At 40.2% G+C, this 16,354-nt stretch overlaps 2 protein-coding genes across 3 annotated transcripts in view; one reads left to right on the top strand and one right to left on the bottom strand.

The window, feature by feature from the left end:
* Positions 1 to 296: 296 nt before the first annotated feature.
* On the bottom strand, positions 297 to 1,430 carry LOC109477715 (DNA-directed RNA polymerase II subunit RPB1-like). The gene has a single exon (XM_019779061.1). The coding sequence runs from the start codon at positions 1,428 to 1,430 to the stop codon at positions 297 to 299; it is 1,134 nt and encodes a 377-aa protein (XP_019634620.1).
* Positions 1,431 to 2,827: 1,397 nt separating this feature from the next.
* Positions 2,828 to 16,354, top strand: part of LOC109477883 (heparan-sulfate 6-O-sulfotransferase 2-like) — a 45,829-nt gene continuing 32,302 nt past the window's right edge. The window contains exon 1 of one of the 2 annotated variants that reach the window (XM_019779338.1): positions 2,828 to 3,469. In XM_019779338.1, the coding sequence (XP_019634897.1) occupies positions 2,946 to 3,469 (524 nt within the window). In that variant the 5' untranslated portion in view covers positions 2,828 to 2,945. The remainder of the gene's footprint in view (positions 3,470 to 16,354) is intronic. The other variant, XM_019779339.1, reaches the window with a different exon arrangement.

Raw genomic sequence — 16,354 nt, forward strand, 5'->3', positions numbered from 1 at the left:
AAGTTTGGCAATGTTTGGCTGGTGATCAGGAGGTCAGCAGTGTTCACAGTCAAATTCGACTCAAATTTAACTCAAACTCTATTCTATTCGCAAAGAAAGGTAGTCGTGGCCCACATATGGTCAGACTGCTCCCAAACTTCGACCTTGGTTGGTTGAGGGTCGGGGGAGGTTCTGAATGTGTGACAGGATATAGGCCTTTACATTGCATGTCATGGGCCTGTGCTACTCACTCAGTCCCGTAGCTACAAGCCGTAGCTAGGGGCAGTCTACAAAAGTTCTCCAACTCTGTCGGCAATTTACAAGTACGACAGATAAAATGAAATGAACACGAGATCTTCGTCGTCTGTAGGCAGATCGGTGGTTTCGGCTCGTAGATCTGGGGAGTCGGCTCGAAAGTGGATGGCTTGAAGATCGGTGGTGCCTGGTTGTATGCCGGTGGCGTCTGGTTGTATGTCGGTGGCGTCTGGTTGTATGTCGGTGGTGTCTGGTTGTATGCCGGTGGTATCTGGTTGTATGCCGGTGGTGTCTGGTTGTATGTCGGTAGGATCTGGTTGTAGATAGGTGGGGTCTGCTTGTATATCGGTCGCAGTTTGAGCTGCTTGTAGAATGGTATTGTCGACTTGTAAATCGTTGGAGTCGGTTCGGAGGTGATTGGGGATGGCTGGCAGATGGTTTGGGTCGGCTGGCAGATGGTTGGAGTCGGTTCGCAGATTGTTGGGGTCGGTTCGCAGATGATTGGGGTCGACCGGCAGATGGTTGGAATCGGCTGGCAGATGATTGGGGTCGGTTCGCAGATGATTGGGGTCGACCGGCAGATGGTTGGAATCGGCTGGCAGATGATTTGGGTCGGTTCGTAGCAGGTTGGGATCGGTTGGCAGATGGTTTTGGTCGGTTGGCAGATGGTTTTGGTCGACTGGCAGATAGTTTGGGTCGGCTGGCAGATGGTTTGGGTCGGCTGACGGATGGTTTGGGTCGGCTGACAGATGGTTGGAGTCGGCTCGCACATGGTTGGAGTCGGTTCGCAGATGGTTGGGGTCGGCTGGCAGATGGTTGAGGTCGGCTGGCAGATGGTTGGAGTCGGCTCGCAGATTGTTGGGGTCGGCTGGCAGATGGTTGGCGTCGGTTCGCAGATGGTTGGGGTCGGCTCGCAGATGGCCGGGATCTGCTTGTATATCAATGAGGTCGACTATCACATCTATCGGGTTGGCTGGTGGCGCAGCCGGAGACGCTATCCACACGGCACAAACGATGAAGACAATGGTGGCTACTGACGCCAACAACCCGAAGCCGGCCCCAATCAGGATGTGGACTACGCGATTCTTTTGGTTGTAGAATCCTACCTTGTCGTTTTCCTCCTCGCGAGATTCCTGCGTGCAAGGAACAGATGATGGATCCTCCCCGCGGCTCTTCTCTGAACTCACAGTGTGCATTCTGTCCAAGTCGGTAGAGGTCGCGTCTACTAGGTAGGTGTCAGTAGTTTCATACTTGGTCAATGGTGGCCCCGAGAAATCAACGGTTGCGGTTGAAGTTTCTACACAGCCATCGAATCTGCTTGGTGTGTCAGTTGGCAGTTGTGCTGGAGGGATTTTGCCTGGTGTTGTATCGGGTGGAAGGGTGATTTCTATGTCATCTGCAACCGGTGTTTTGATTGTTACAGCTGGGGTTGGTGCTGAAAAGATGACATCGACAGCGACTGTAGCAAGTAAGATCAGACTGGCTGACCGACACACTCCGCCGATGATCATCATGCTTGTGGTTTGCAATTCCAACCTCTCCGATCCCACATTAGTAACATCGCAGACCTATTATGGTTCTCCTGGAAGATAAAAAGAAAGAAAAAATGTATATATAACTAGAAAGGTAAAATTTGCAAAGCAAATGCATCGATTCGTGTTTACCTTCATGTGGTCTAAGCCAAACTACTGCCGCTGTTTATTCTTACTACACGTAACACTACTTTAACACATCTAACGCGTTCAATAACAAATTACGAATCGAATCAGGAAGACATAACCGCACTCCTCTAGAACAAAGAACCTGTCAATTCTGCAGTTTAGGCCGAATAGAAGATGAAATACATTTCACAATAGATTGCCCCTTGTATAGTAGAGATAGACTCATATTTTTTAGCCATGTATTAAATATATTTCCCCACTTTAGTTATTTGACTAGTAAAGAGAAATTTGTATTCCTTTTAACTTTTGATAAACCTACTCTAAGTAATCTCACAGCCGCATATATCCATACAATCACTACCAAGCGAGATGAAGCCGAAAAGAATAGAAATTAGACATTTATTTACACTCTTATATGTTCGTATATTTGTAATGTATATGTTTATGTTCATGTTCTGTACCCATGCGACCTGTACTTAGTTCTGTAGAACACAAATGTACAATAAAGGTCTTCATTCATTCATTCAATAACGTAATACTATACATGGTGACCAGCCCCTCCAAGTCCATTGCTACATAATGTATGGACCTCTTGTAGATAGTGGCAGTTATGAAGGCCATAGATATCTCTACGGTGTAAGATTTTGGGGCATTTTATTGGCAAAAGCATGAAGAAGTTTACGTGCAATAGGAGACCATGCACCTACAAGATTTTCCATTGCATATGCAGCCACACAATGTGCTTATTGGCAATTTAGGTTTTTTTCTATAATTGCCAGCTTATTTATCATTGTATCACATAGAAATCACATTGTAGCTCAGAGAAACTGGACCCCATTTTCACATGACTTGCTCCCTTACTCATTGGTACCACCTAGCGATTCGGACCGTCACTACATAACAGATCCTGTTCTCGTTCCCGGGATATCCCAGGATACACAGTGCACGAGTTCCGCCATGACGTCACTCGTAAACATGGCGGAAGCGGATTTACTTTGTTAGGACGCCTCTAGGTTTTAGGACTGTGATTTTCTCTCTCTCAGTGCTGCGATGGCGGAAAAGCAGTGGTTAAAAGCCTCTGTGGGTGCTGTGCTAGGACTGTTAGCGTTCGGACTGATGACCTATCAGTATTTGTGCCCGGGGAACTCTTGTGTGACACGGGCGGACCGCTACGTAAGCTACGGAGGCGACCGGCCCGACTACGCGGGGGCTGTGGACCGCTTGCTTCAAGGACCCCGACGAAAAAAGTACACCTTCCGTCCGTCGACTCTCGACAGGGACGTCGACTTTAACATCTCAGGAAACGATGTCATCGTCTTCCTGCACATGCAGAAGACGGGAGGGACGACGTTCGGCCGGCATTTGGTGAAGAACGTGGACTTGGAGAGACCGTGCCAGTGCCGGCGGGGGCAGAAGAGGTGCCAGTGCTACCGGCCAGGCACCGACCGGGACATCTGGCTGTTCTCCCGCTTCTCTACCGGCTGGTCCTGCGGTCTGCACGCCGACTGGACCGAGCTGAAGGACTGTGTGCCCGACATGATGGACAAGAAGGAGAAAATGGCCAAGAAACGAAGGTGAGTTAGAAAAGGAAACAAAAGAAAAGGATACGATCACTTCCTGTTTTGTTCTAGCGCCATGTCATTTTTCCTGACGCAGAATTACCAGTACGTACGGTAGGCTTTATTTTTATAGTGCATGATACGTAAATAATTTATGGCACATAATAAAAAAAGACAGTAAAAACATACAAGCAGTGAAGTGTCTTCAACTTCAAGAACTGTACTACAAGTTAAAGTACAAAGCTCTCAAGTTGAAAATGACGTAGTCGTTCTTGCTGTATCACAAACAATACATCCCACGTGTTGTTTACATTTGAGGTGACACATTTCACACGAGCTTTGTTTCATTTGACACTTTTTTTCATCACTCCCTCACTGTTTATACACAATCATGGTGACTTCATACACACCCCCTATGATCATAGAGTAATCAACCATCATAATTACTATATGATTTAGCACAACTCAGTTGTGCTAAATCATAATTATGATGGTTGATGTAATCCAGCAAGTAGAAAGTATTCTGAAATACACTTATTGTCAATCAGAAGATCATTTGCATAATTGATTATGTTTGTGGGGTATGTGGTGCGACGGCAGAGCTTTCGGCTCAGAACCAAGAGGTCCTGGGTTCGAATCCTGCCATGTCACAGACTTTACGCCCTTGGGAAAGGAACTTTTGTAACAAAGTTTGTTCTACTTTCCTCACTTCACTCAGGTGAAAATTAGTGTAATGCCAGAATGATCATTATCATGATCACTGGCATTAAAGGAAGAAGAAGAAGAAAATCTCTAATTGTTGGTGGAGGTATGATATCGTTGATTTCTAGTTTCAGTTATTTTCACTTCAAGCAGACCATAACCTAAGGAAGTGATGATGGCATTTTCAGGACAGGTCACTGGTTGTTTATGTTGCGTGTATAATGGTTCTGTAAGCTGTCCTCACAGATAATGACTTGAAAGGTTTCCATATGCTGGTGTAGTTTGCCTGTCAGCACTTATGCTATACACATAACGCTATGACCCCTATGACCCAGTATATGACCTAAGGGCATTTAATAGGATAACCAATCAGGGATGAGGTACTGTAAATTCACTTATTGCAGCACTGTTTGCAGTGCACTTGTGTTCAGTCAGGCCAAGGAAAAAAATATTGTGTTTCCTGTTTCCCGACCGACCCTAGAAAAACCCTGCTGACCCTAGACTTTTTTTGGAGGTGGACCCCTGCAAGGGACATAAATAATTAATTTTTTCGAGATGATCAACCTTTTCTGGCTCCATGATCCTGAGTGATAAAACGTTGTACAATTGGTTTTCTAACATTGACATTGAAAGTTATAGTGTCCCTAATGACTCCCTATGCAAGTTTTACTTTGTTAAACTGTATTGTATAAGTTGGACCCCTATATAGATTTCACTGAAGTCTAAGAAAAAAAGATAATCCCTACCTACCGACCCTAATTTTTTCAGGACTGAAACAGGAAACACGATTTTTTTCCTTGCCCTCATGGTTCAAACAAGTCCTCCCAAACTTGGAATTTGTAGTTGCTACCTGTCTATGCACTATTAGTCAGTACTGTAAATAAATACAAACTGATGATGCAGTTGAGTTACATGCCTGTATCAACAATTAAAAATGAAGCACATCTTTGAAATGCTTTGTAAAGCGGTGGGTTTATTACAGCATGGCTGGAATTCTCCCCTCACTGTTGTTTATTCAGGAGGGAACCCTGCTAACCCATACTGGAGTAATCAGCTATTATGTAAACTATGTAAAAGATGCAACTTGCAGATGTGTGTACTGTAAATTCTGAAATATTTGTGTGTTTTCAATACTTGCCGCTTTTTTCAAACTCAAGCCCTGGATACAGTAATTTACAATTGATTTTCACTGTCCTGCACAAGTCTAGTATAGTAAAGTTTAAGTTAAAATGATTTGATGAAGTTTCATCCTTGTGTTGTGTGAAAATTATGTCATACATACAATAAACATCATTGTCATTGTCATTATAAGGATCTACTGTAGATATTGAAACTTTTACAGTGGTTTTATTTTTAATGGCATTTTTTTTAATATTATACACATGTAGTTCTGCTGTACTACAGAATTGCTTGAACTGAAAATTCCATATAATGCAAAAACTTCTCTTTCCCTCTATTAAACCACAGAATAAAACTGCTGCAAAGGTAACTGCATTTACTGTGTGTTACAGTAATCAAGTATACTGTTTTCTGATTGGTCAAGACATTTATGGGAGTGGTTACACTGTGGCAAACCTATGTGATTGACAGGAACAGAAAGGGAATTTGGCAACATCCCACGTGGGCGGGGCCCTACTGTCATAATTAATCATAAACATAAGGGAAATATCATGGGCTGTGCAAATATGGAAATTCTATTGATATTACGTATTAGCTTGTTGAAGCTTCAGTTTAACGAGGGTCTGCATGGGGGGGTCCTGGCAACGGTTAACGGAAAATTCAGCAGGGCCGATAACGCTTAACGGTAAATTCAGGACGGTCGGCAACGCTTAACGGTAAATTGACAGGCTTTTTTTCGAGCTGCACTGGATTTAGTATCTTGCTTTGTGAGAAAGGTGATCACTGACAATACAATGTACATGTAATGAAGCATGCATTTAAGGTATGTGTTCCCTGTGTTTCCCACCTGCCCTGGTCCCCGAGTGCGTCCACAAATAAAGGTGAGTCCGAGTCGACGTCGGCCAGCTTGCATTTTTTCAGTTTAGGATTTTGAGAGGGCGCTCGTAATCTAGGGGGTCCGGGGGATGCTCCCCCGGGAAATTTAGGATTTTTAAGCCTTCAAAAACGCAATTTCCAGCATTTTGAGAGGCAAATCATGGTGTTGAGAGTGTTTGTCGGTCCTTCTGATGTTTACATGTTTTTACTCAAGATTTTTGTTAATTTGCCTGTCAAGGTTGACGGATTCGTTAAAAAAATTCTGTAACTCTCCGCAAACTTCCGGAAATTGACGGGAAAGCTGGTTCTGGCTCAGAGCCGAAGGGACCGAGCGCAGAAGCTTGAGTCGAGTTCCAAAAGCGCGAACAATGTAGGGGGGTCCGGGGGCATTCTCCCCCGGGAAAATTTGTATTTTTAAACCTTCATTGGCGCATTTTCTTGCACTTTGAAAGGCAAAATTAGGCGTAACGAAGAATTATTCATTAACGCTTAACGCTGAATTTAGGATGACAAATAACGTTTTACGTTGAATTAAAAGGACCAATAACGCTTCACGAAGAATATACCGATAACGCTTAACGTTGAATTAGAGCGGGCCGGCAACGATTAACGGTAAATTAAAATAGCCCATAACGGTTAACGAAAAAGGGCATGCAGACCCTCTTTAACTAGTTTGGATAGGAGGTCAAAAGGTCAGACACAGGAAGTGGGGTGAACTTGACCGACCACAAAACCCCAAAATACTTCCCGTAATTCTAAAGTCTCTACCTAGTAATTTCTTTTAACAGTGAAGAGAAAATTAGACTATCCTAGTTTTCAAAACATAATACAGGCCATAAAAATGTAGACAACTGTTAGGCATCTTGATATATTTACTGTAAACTAATTAACTTAATATCTGTAGCATCTAGATATCATCATAATTGTAAATTGGGATTTTATACAGTCACTGCCAAACTAGCCTTAAAACTGGGCCCTTGGGAAAGTGAAAATTAAGTGGTGTCTCAGATTGCTGCACAGATTGTGCCTTTCCAAAGAAGCATCTCTAAGAGCCCTTAATTGCATTTTCTGTTTGTAGCTTGGATGTGTGCAGATGACCTTGATTTTAGAGCACCATTTGGGAGACGTAAGTGAAGAGATGGGAAAGATACCGAATCATCTTACCCAGCTGGTGCCTTCTTCCCTTAAGAACCACCTTTTGCCTTGTATACGATAGCAACCCATTTATAGTCATTGCGGAAATAACAAGTTTGCTGCCAGACATTTTATGATTTATTCCATCAACATGTACTACACATAACTAAGAGCAGATATCCTGTAGAAATTGAAAGTTTTGATTTTATTTCCAGGATTATTGTTTTGCTTGAGTCGTCAATAAACACCTACATGTAAATTGCGGGCAAACCAAAATGGAGCTAAAGCTGCAATGGAATTCAACAATGACTCTCTTTGATAAGGCAATGCCAGTTTGGTTTTTGGTTTTTTGATTTGCAGCTTGAAGATTTAAAAGATAACAAACATTATACACGGATCCTTTGCTGAGGTAAGAAATGGTTTATAGTTTTCGACATTGTAGATACAAATGTTACAAGGTAATAAGTCATTTGGTCCTTTTCTTTGTAACTATATATTATATAAGGTCTGACATTGAAAAATGTAGCATACAGTATTTCCAGTTTATTGTATCAATAAAATCATAACATATCTGAAGTAAAACCCATCATGTTTTTTATTTGATAAGGAAGATGTATTTGCTATTATATTTTTCAAAATGTAACTTTGTTTGTGTCTATAGACTATAGAGCTTATAAGATTGCGCAATTCAGCCAACCATGTTACTGCAATGTGGTTTTAGAATATGCTATATGTGAATAAATAAACAAATTTCACTACATTTTATGGCAAAATATATAGTATTGGCCTTGATGTGACATCCCTTAGGGCCTTTGTGATGTGTTTCAAAGATAACAGCCTACCCAACAGTTACTTATCCTAAATGCCATCATTTTTATATCGCGGAGCAATCATAAAACTGCCGCCAACAGCGAAACCATTTTTAAGCAGCCCGCAAGTTCTCGAAATTGTCCAGATTTGTTTGATTGCAATATTTCATCTGACAGTTATTTTTACATATCTCCGGTAATGTTGAATTTATTTCCAAGCAATAATAGATGAATACATATATTTCACAGCATTGAGTCTTTTTTTTATTCCTGGACAACTTCAGAAGCTCTGAAGCAAAATTGAACCGAATCTCCAATACAGACTTTGAAGTTATTGTTACCGAATTATGAATTATAAATAAAACTAGTAGGAGCTATTTTTGGTTCTCGGTATGGTATTTGTGGCATTTAAATACATGCTTTTTTGTGGCGTAGATCTGAAAGTTTATTTTCATTTGAGACCGTTTAACCATGATAACACATTCTTGCTTCAACAGAAGCATTCGGCCACGTTAGAATCATTGTTATAAAATATGCAGCATTGATTCTTGTTGCAAACTCACAAAGTTCTATAGATGAAATATGATCTGGATGACAAATGCAGCCGAAAAATGTGCCCGAAAGCAAAATTCAATAGTCATTGCACGTTACCGTTATTCATTTCCTAAGCCTGCCATGATTTAGGAAATAATCCCTTGGTTTGCTTTGTGTTTTTCGTGTGAAAAATGCTTGCGTGTTTGGGGAAATTGCATGTGAATCTGCCACAAAACCTTTAGCAATGTGAAGTAAGAATAGTTCGACTTACCGTAAACTCTTTTAAGTTTGCAGCACATAAAACTTTACATCTCGAGAAACGCAAATGCAAAAGAATTGCGAATAGCGGTAAATCATGATTTACACAGTGTAATATTCATCTGATCACCATGACCAACTGCAAGAAGTACAATCAAAGTATTGTCTGCCCATTTTCTTCATATAAACCATCAGCCACAAGCCAGCCAAAGCTCAGCCAGTGTGGTAGGCATTTTATTGATTAGAATCTGGGGTGACATAAAATACTGTGCAGTCAATAAAGGGAAGTGTTAAGGGCGGACATGTATGTAAATGGCCAATTCCCATGATGGTAATAAGCTCATTCACTCTCTGTCAAGGTCCTGACATGCAAAACTGTTGTTTAATGGAAGATATCCTCCCAAGGCAAAACTTCCTCACAAAATATAGTCGTAAATTCACGATAAAATATGGGCTAAAAATGTGTTAAAAGCAGGTTTTTGTGAAACGCTCTCTTGAATAATTAATCAGTTTCTCAGCAGATATGCCGTGAAATTCAATGTCAAATAGTCGGTGGGGGTCGCGTTGTTCTTGATGCGGTAACTTTTTACCTTTTTGCTCATTCAGTGCCTGCTTTGCGTTGCAGCTGTCAAACTTTATTACCAGAAGGTAAAGGTGATAGAGCGAAGGTAGGTCAATATGGGGGAATACCTGTAATCATTATCGACAAGTGTTATTGTCTGCAAATGGTTTAAGAATGGTTTTATTGGTCAGGACCTGGGCAGAATTGAAATGAGAAAATTACAGTTTCATTTGCACCTGTGTGGGGATGTTTCAGGAATGGGTGGGGGGTACACATGATTGTATAAGGCCATACCAATTTAATCAATTGGTTCTGGGATTTGCCCACTTCTTTTTTTTTCTCATTTGCAAAAATAAAATACAAATTACAATGTATCTGGTTCTGAACCAACGTGCTCAAAGTGCTCATATTTTGGCGCCAACAGTTGAAGAAAGTCTTTTAGATGTTACTGTTTTATCAGCTTCGAATGAAAGCTCATCTGTGTTGGTAGAATCCATTAGTTGCAGTTACTGTTATAATAATTGTACATTGTACACAAGAAAGGAACTCATCATAAAATCTCGTCAGCGAATGGATAATACATCTGAGGAAGGTTGACAAGATAAACAGAAAATATATCGGTGCCAGTTCCATTCTTGTGTTGGAACAAAGCTTTAATTCTACAACTATATTTTCCATCTATCAATACAGTGGTTGCATTAGTGTTATTTCCAGCCCTGATTACTAGTACTGTGGCCTAAATTCACTTAAAGAGGGCCGATCCAGGACTTGATGATCCGAAAATGGGCATTATGTCTGGGAGGCAGGAGGTCAGTAACATCAGTGCAGGGGTCACTAGCACGGAATGGCTGCAGAAATTGAGGGGGACTTAGTTCACTACTGATGCTGGGCTGGTAGATAGAGCCATGCAAGAAGCAGTTTAACATGGAAGCATAACAAAAAAAGATGTCTGCACATTGTAAGTCTTTTAACTCTCTACCTTCTAATTTTTATTGTAATCTACTGGCCAATGGGACAACAGCAGTTAGAAAATCACAGAATTGTTTTATGTGTTATTTGCTGCAAAGTAAGTTGAAGGGGTGGAGTGCAGAGGACCAAATTCGTGTTTGTGAATTAATTTTGCAATGGTTTTACTGTAGAGACGTTGCTATAAAAACTGTGAGCATAAAACCACAGTAAATATTTTGTGTCTTACAGTATGTATATGCTTTGAACTTTTGGAGGAAATTTTGGCAAACTAGCATTTTCAAAAGTTAGGGACACGCTCGTTTTTTGATCCTCTCTCTTGTGTGTGTTCAATGCATTAACACAGAATATAGGAAGAAATTGAGGTGGCTGCAGTTCACTCCCCATGTATTAGTGATAGATGGAGAAACGAAACGCCTGACAACACCCTACTTTAAGCATGACATTGGGAGAGGGATTTTCGTTCCGTGGTATATTTCTCGCAAACCGGGATTCTCTTTTATCTTTGACTCTGATCAAAATATACGTCCCTGAAACCTGCACAGGCCACTGACACAGAGTGTCTCCAGCAATTGGGGTGGACACAGGTCAGTACCAATGTCTTGGTGATAGATAGCACAATGGAAAGGTACACAACACTTGAGTTTAAGTGCAAATGTTTTGGACAGGACATACAATGTGCATAAATATTGTATAGCTGGCATTGACACACAGAGTGCCACACCTTTGAGAAACCCACCATTGAACGCGCCCTCACATCCCAAGTTTTTACTACATGTACTTCAAATCTTCCACAGATCCTTCAAACTTGACAATTAATTCAGGACAATTTATTACAACATACATATTAAATATTGTTCATAGTTGGTAGTTACAAAGAATGTCACACCTTTTGAGGAACCTACGATTGAATGTGCTAAGCCTTCAAGGCCCCTCACATCCCAAGTTATTACTACATGTACTTCAAATCCACCACAGATCCTTCAAATTTGACAATTAATTCAAGACAATACAATGTACATATTAAATATTGTGTATTTGGCATTGACAAAGAATGCCACACCTTTGAGGAACCTACGATTGAACGTGCTAAGCCTTCAAGGTCCCTCACATCCCAAGTTATTACTACATGTACTTCAAATCCAAAACAGATCCTTCAAACTTGACAATTAACAAGACAATACAATGTACATATTAAATATTGTGTATTTGGCGTAAACAAAGAATGCCACACCTTTGAGGAACCCACAATTGAACACGCTAAGCCTTTGAGGTCCCTCACACCCCAAGTTATTAATACTTCAAATCCACCACAGATCCTTCGAACTTGGCAATTAATTCATCTCTAAGCCGCTGCCTTGGATTGGGCATCAATACCTCGGGCCCCAAAGACTTTCTTCCTCAGAAGAAGTGCCGTCTTACATTATTCATCAGGAACCCACGCTCCCAAGACACGTTCTCCATTACACCTACTGATGAGGAGTCTATACCAGCCCCTCCGTCCCTGCACAAAGTCCTGATACATTATTGATTGTGAAGTAAGTGCTCATTTGCTCGCATTCAGGAGCCATTAAAAGTCAGGTGCAAGGGTGCCCCACCTAGTGGGATATCTAATTTCCCAGCCCGGGAAAGATTGAGTGCGTCGACGGTTGTTTGAAGTTCTTTAAAGTGTCGCTCGGAGGACAGAGGGCCCATCAGTCATTCCAGAATGCTGCCGTACCCTCTCCACGAAATAGGTGCAGAGGCAATAATTAGCTATTACAGTTCCAAGTCCACGTATTGCATTCTAATTGCAATAATGCAAGGAAGATGTGCCCTTAATATGAGAGGGGGACAGAAACTTACTGCTGCGTGCAATATCATGATAATTTATTGCTGAGTACTTTAATGTATAATTTAAGTTTGGAGGACAAGGAGAAGGTGGCACAGAAAAATTAATGTACTGCTGAGTGCAATACATAAATTTTAATGTTAATTAGGCTGAGTACGGTAAAGTCATTGAAGTTCCTATATATTTGGTGATCAGATGAAGTTACAGTGAGCAACTTATAAATTTACAACTCTTTTAGATGGACCATGAACTTGTCTTATTTGATTCCTAACAATTCAAGAAGGCTTTAAAGAATCCTATGCTGCAGCCTCTAGAACCCCTTGTTGGCCTCCTTTCTAGTTTAAACATTTCATTCAGAATGCTGACCAAGATAAGATTGAAGAAAGCCTCAGCGTACTCCTGTAACTGTCACTGTTCGTAAACCTTCCGCCCGAGATGCAGGTACAGATTTCAGGACCAATCAGTTTTCAGCTGGCTGTAATAACAGGTCAGCATTATCCTGACTTCCCAAAGGCAGGCCTGTGATATTGAATGATGCAGGACGAGTATAATGGGCACTGATTAGATCAAAAGAGAAACAGCAACCGTTATACACTCAACAAGATTTCTGGATGAAATATTCATGTGTCCAGATGGAACAGCTTTATCATTGATTTACCATTTCTTAGCATCTTTTTCCTTTATTAGCTATTCTAGGATGAAATGGATTTTAGCATATTATTGCTTATAGTCGCAAGAGAATATACAATGTTTTTTTAGCGAATATACAATATACCCTATCATGAAGGGAATATATGTCTTAGCATTATGATAATGAGAGTTTACTTTTTTGAAAATAAGAAATGTATTCTCTTTTCAAAATTAAAGTGAAAGCTGCTTCAGATCATCACAAGGGTGATAGCTAATAATATAACTGATATGCATGTAGTAGGAGGTTTAAGAGCTCCAATAAAAATCCACACATTACACATTACACATGTACATCTACATCTACATATACATTGTATATAAGTTAACCCGGTACATGGACCAGTGCAGGTAGACATCAGAAATACCTGCACAGATCCAATTTTTGCCTGCAATAAGGTGCATATACACCCAGTATTTTGAGCCCTGACATCTGCGCTAAAAGACATATGGTACAAAACATCACAAGTATTGTCTGTTACCAGTAGGCAGAAATGAAACTTTATACATATTATAGTTTGACATAGTTAACAAATCCTGAACTAGAGTACATGTACATATGCTTGTAATCTTTGCGGTTAAGTGTAGCGAATGTCTGCTCTCTTACCTGTACAGCTAGCGTCGTGTCTCTAACTGAATATGCAGAACGTTAGAACGACCGCGACTCTCAACTAAGTCAAACCGATGGCGGTATTCTCTTTGATCTTTGTCCGCATTTCTTGCAGGCGTCATTCTTATGTTATTATGTATGAGCTGAGATTAAACATAAAATGCGCGAGTTGCATTTCTGTTGCCAGCACTTGAAACCCTGGCAACACAAGTGTTTGATATATAATGTGGTTATACAGGGTGCCAAATGGGCTTTTTATCTTCCGTCTTTCAGCTCACTACTTCAAGAAAACCTTGCTTATCTATAAAAGAAAAATAACGCCGCCTGTCATAATTCTTCGGGGTACATGTACTAGTTTATGCATATATGGTGTGCACTTACATGTATTAATAGATTGACTGGAATTTTGGACTAAGTCTCTTGCATGGAAAAATTACTTGGGTCAGATACGTAGTTGATGAAGGTGAGAGATTTGAAAGTTCAGAGTGAGTCAAATTCCTTTTGAGTTGCTAATACTAATAAACTTGAGGTTCATGTAAATAGAAAATGTATGCCAGACATCCCAGAATAAAGTCAGTCAGAACCGTTTTAGTTGGAAAAGAGAACTTTAAAATGTGGATGTATCTAAATAGGAACAGTTAGAGATACATTTTATATTGAAAATGTTTATTAATATGAAGATGTCATTTGGAAAAAAGAAAACTTTCAAAACATTACTACAAAAATGTACTTGTTTGCTATTAGACTTCAGTTTCAGTTCAGTATGATTTATTATTCAAGTCTGTCTAGCAGTCTATGGTTACTGTCAATTATAGTAATCGAGACCACCTTAATATTCTGTTGTCAAAACGTGTCAGAAATACGCTCCCTCTATTGACATAATTCAGCCAGCCCTATAATCATAACGCCTGCACTTGAAAGGTGCGTTTAAACTTTGAAGAACTTGATGTAATATTTATAAAGTGCAGGAGGAAAACTTTTGTGGCTTATAGACAGTATTTTTTTTACTTGTAAGTTTTTAAGAAAACTTAACTTTACATGTAGAAACAGTTGTCTATACTAGTTGAATAAAAATTCAGTTGTATTCAATTTGGCAACTTGAGTTTGTTGCAACTTGAGTTGCATTTTACAGTTACAATTTTCTGATGACTAAATACTCTCTGAGTATTATTCCCTACATTTATTTCTCTCTATTTTCAGTTGGGTCGATCTCATTTAATCTTTGGGTGCTAGGAAGAACCTGGATCAATCCAAAGTTTACTGAATTGTTTATAATGAATGATAATTTGTACCAAGGAGGGTCTGCATGGGGGGAAGAGGCCTCTGAGGCCGGGTCTGCATGGGTGAGGGGCAGTCTTTTAGTTACTGGACTATAGTGGTCTGTTTCTTTGTGTACAATCTAACCTATATCTGTAATGATGAAAGTTCTCAAAATTTGGTTAATTTTGTTAGAATGTAAATTACATGTCTTTTGTTTAAATAACCCCCTCTTCTAGAATAGATCCCCCTTTTATGTAACAAAAATTAATACATTGTAATACAAGCCATGATGATAACTTAAAACTTTACAGTGATTGTTGAAGGCATCAGTTTTCCAAAGAAAAAGTTTGATAGATCCATATGGTATCTATCTTCAAAGTCAGCTTGATACAGTTAATACTGGGCAATTAGATTTCACTTGCTCTGTGCAAGATGTGAGCCTCAACAATCGCGTTTTTGTCAGTATTGAACTGCCGCTATCAAAGGCACCTTAATGAGGCTGAGCCCTCCCTTTTGACGTATTGAGAAACATGAGGCGGGGGTTATTTGAGCACTACGAGGAAAATCATGAGGCCATGAATATTTCAGCGCCGGTCTTAGGGACGCGACTGCCTCGTCAATACGTTGCCTGACAAGGCGGGCGGGGGAAAATTGTTCCTCACACTCGGAATCAATTTTCCTGCAGGGTTGAGATACAATTGAGCAGTTTATAGGCAGGACTTCCCAATCAGAGGGACTGATGTTGATCTTTTGGGCTTCCGGCCTCATGTATTATGCAGGCTTGGGTGTGGTGCGAATTGATCGCTCTTCAGAGAAACTACTCTACCAACTACGTTCACACTACTTTACCTACGTGTGAACGTAACTTTAACTACGTAGTAGTAGACTGTCACTATTGGTACTAAAGGTACAAGTACTGAGGTTTAGGTACAGGTCTGGACCTGATGAGCTAGGGGACTTTTCCGGAATTACAAACAATGAACATACTGTCTGTCTTCTGTGTCAGGACCAGTGGAAAAAAAAGTCATTTGGTAAATACATGTATAGCCAGCTGCCACTGTACCTGCAAATATCGTGTGTTACTCGAGGGGCAGTTATACAAGCTTTACAGAATATGAATATACAGATAAAACTGTATCACCTTCCTTTACAAAAATGTGCCTTAACAATTTTCAAAAAGTAACCTGTAATGTCTTCAGTGATGATAGGAAAACGAATTCAAGATAAGCCATTTCATTTTTTTGGGACAAACTCGTACATAAAAAGAATGTCAAGGACGAGTTCAGTTCCTGAACTTGTGCTACATGTATTTGTGCTGTACTCCTGACCAATAGAAGTCTTTTCCCAATATTTCTCTCTTGGAAAGTTAGCTTACACAGCTGCATATGTTCAATAATTCAACCTTCCCTATACTCAATGTTTAAACTTTCTCATCAGAAGTATAGATGCAAGCAATATAATTATTGATGACTTATGAATTTTTCAACAGTTTTTCCTAAAGTTGGAAAATCACTATAATAATAGTTATCCCAGTGCAAGGCAAGGCAATTTG

The sequence above is a fragment of the Branchiostoma belcheri genome, unplaced genomic scaffold, assembly GCF_001625305.1.
Source record: "Branchiostoma belcheri isolate BF01 breed outbred unplaced genomic scaffold, Haploidv18h27 scaffold41, whole genome shotgun sequence".
Taxonomy (NCBI): domain Eukaryota; kingdom Metazoa; phylum Chordata; class Leptocardii; order Amphioxiformes; family Branchiostomatidae; genus Branchiostoma; species Branchiostoma belcheri.

Bases quoted from the DNA above. Each gene is read 5' to 3' on its own strand.
- LOC109477715 (XM_019779061.1), bottom strand. From the start codon at position 1,430: ATGCACACTGTGAGTTCAGAGAAGAGCCGCGGGGAGGATCCATCATCT.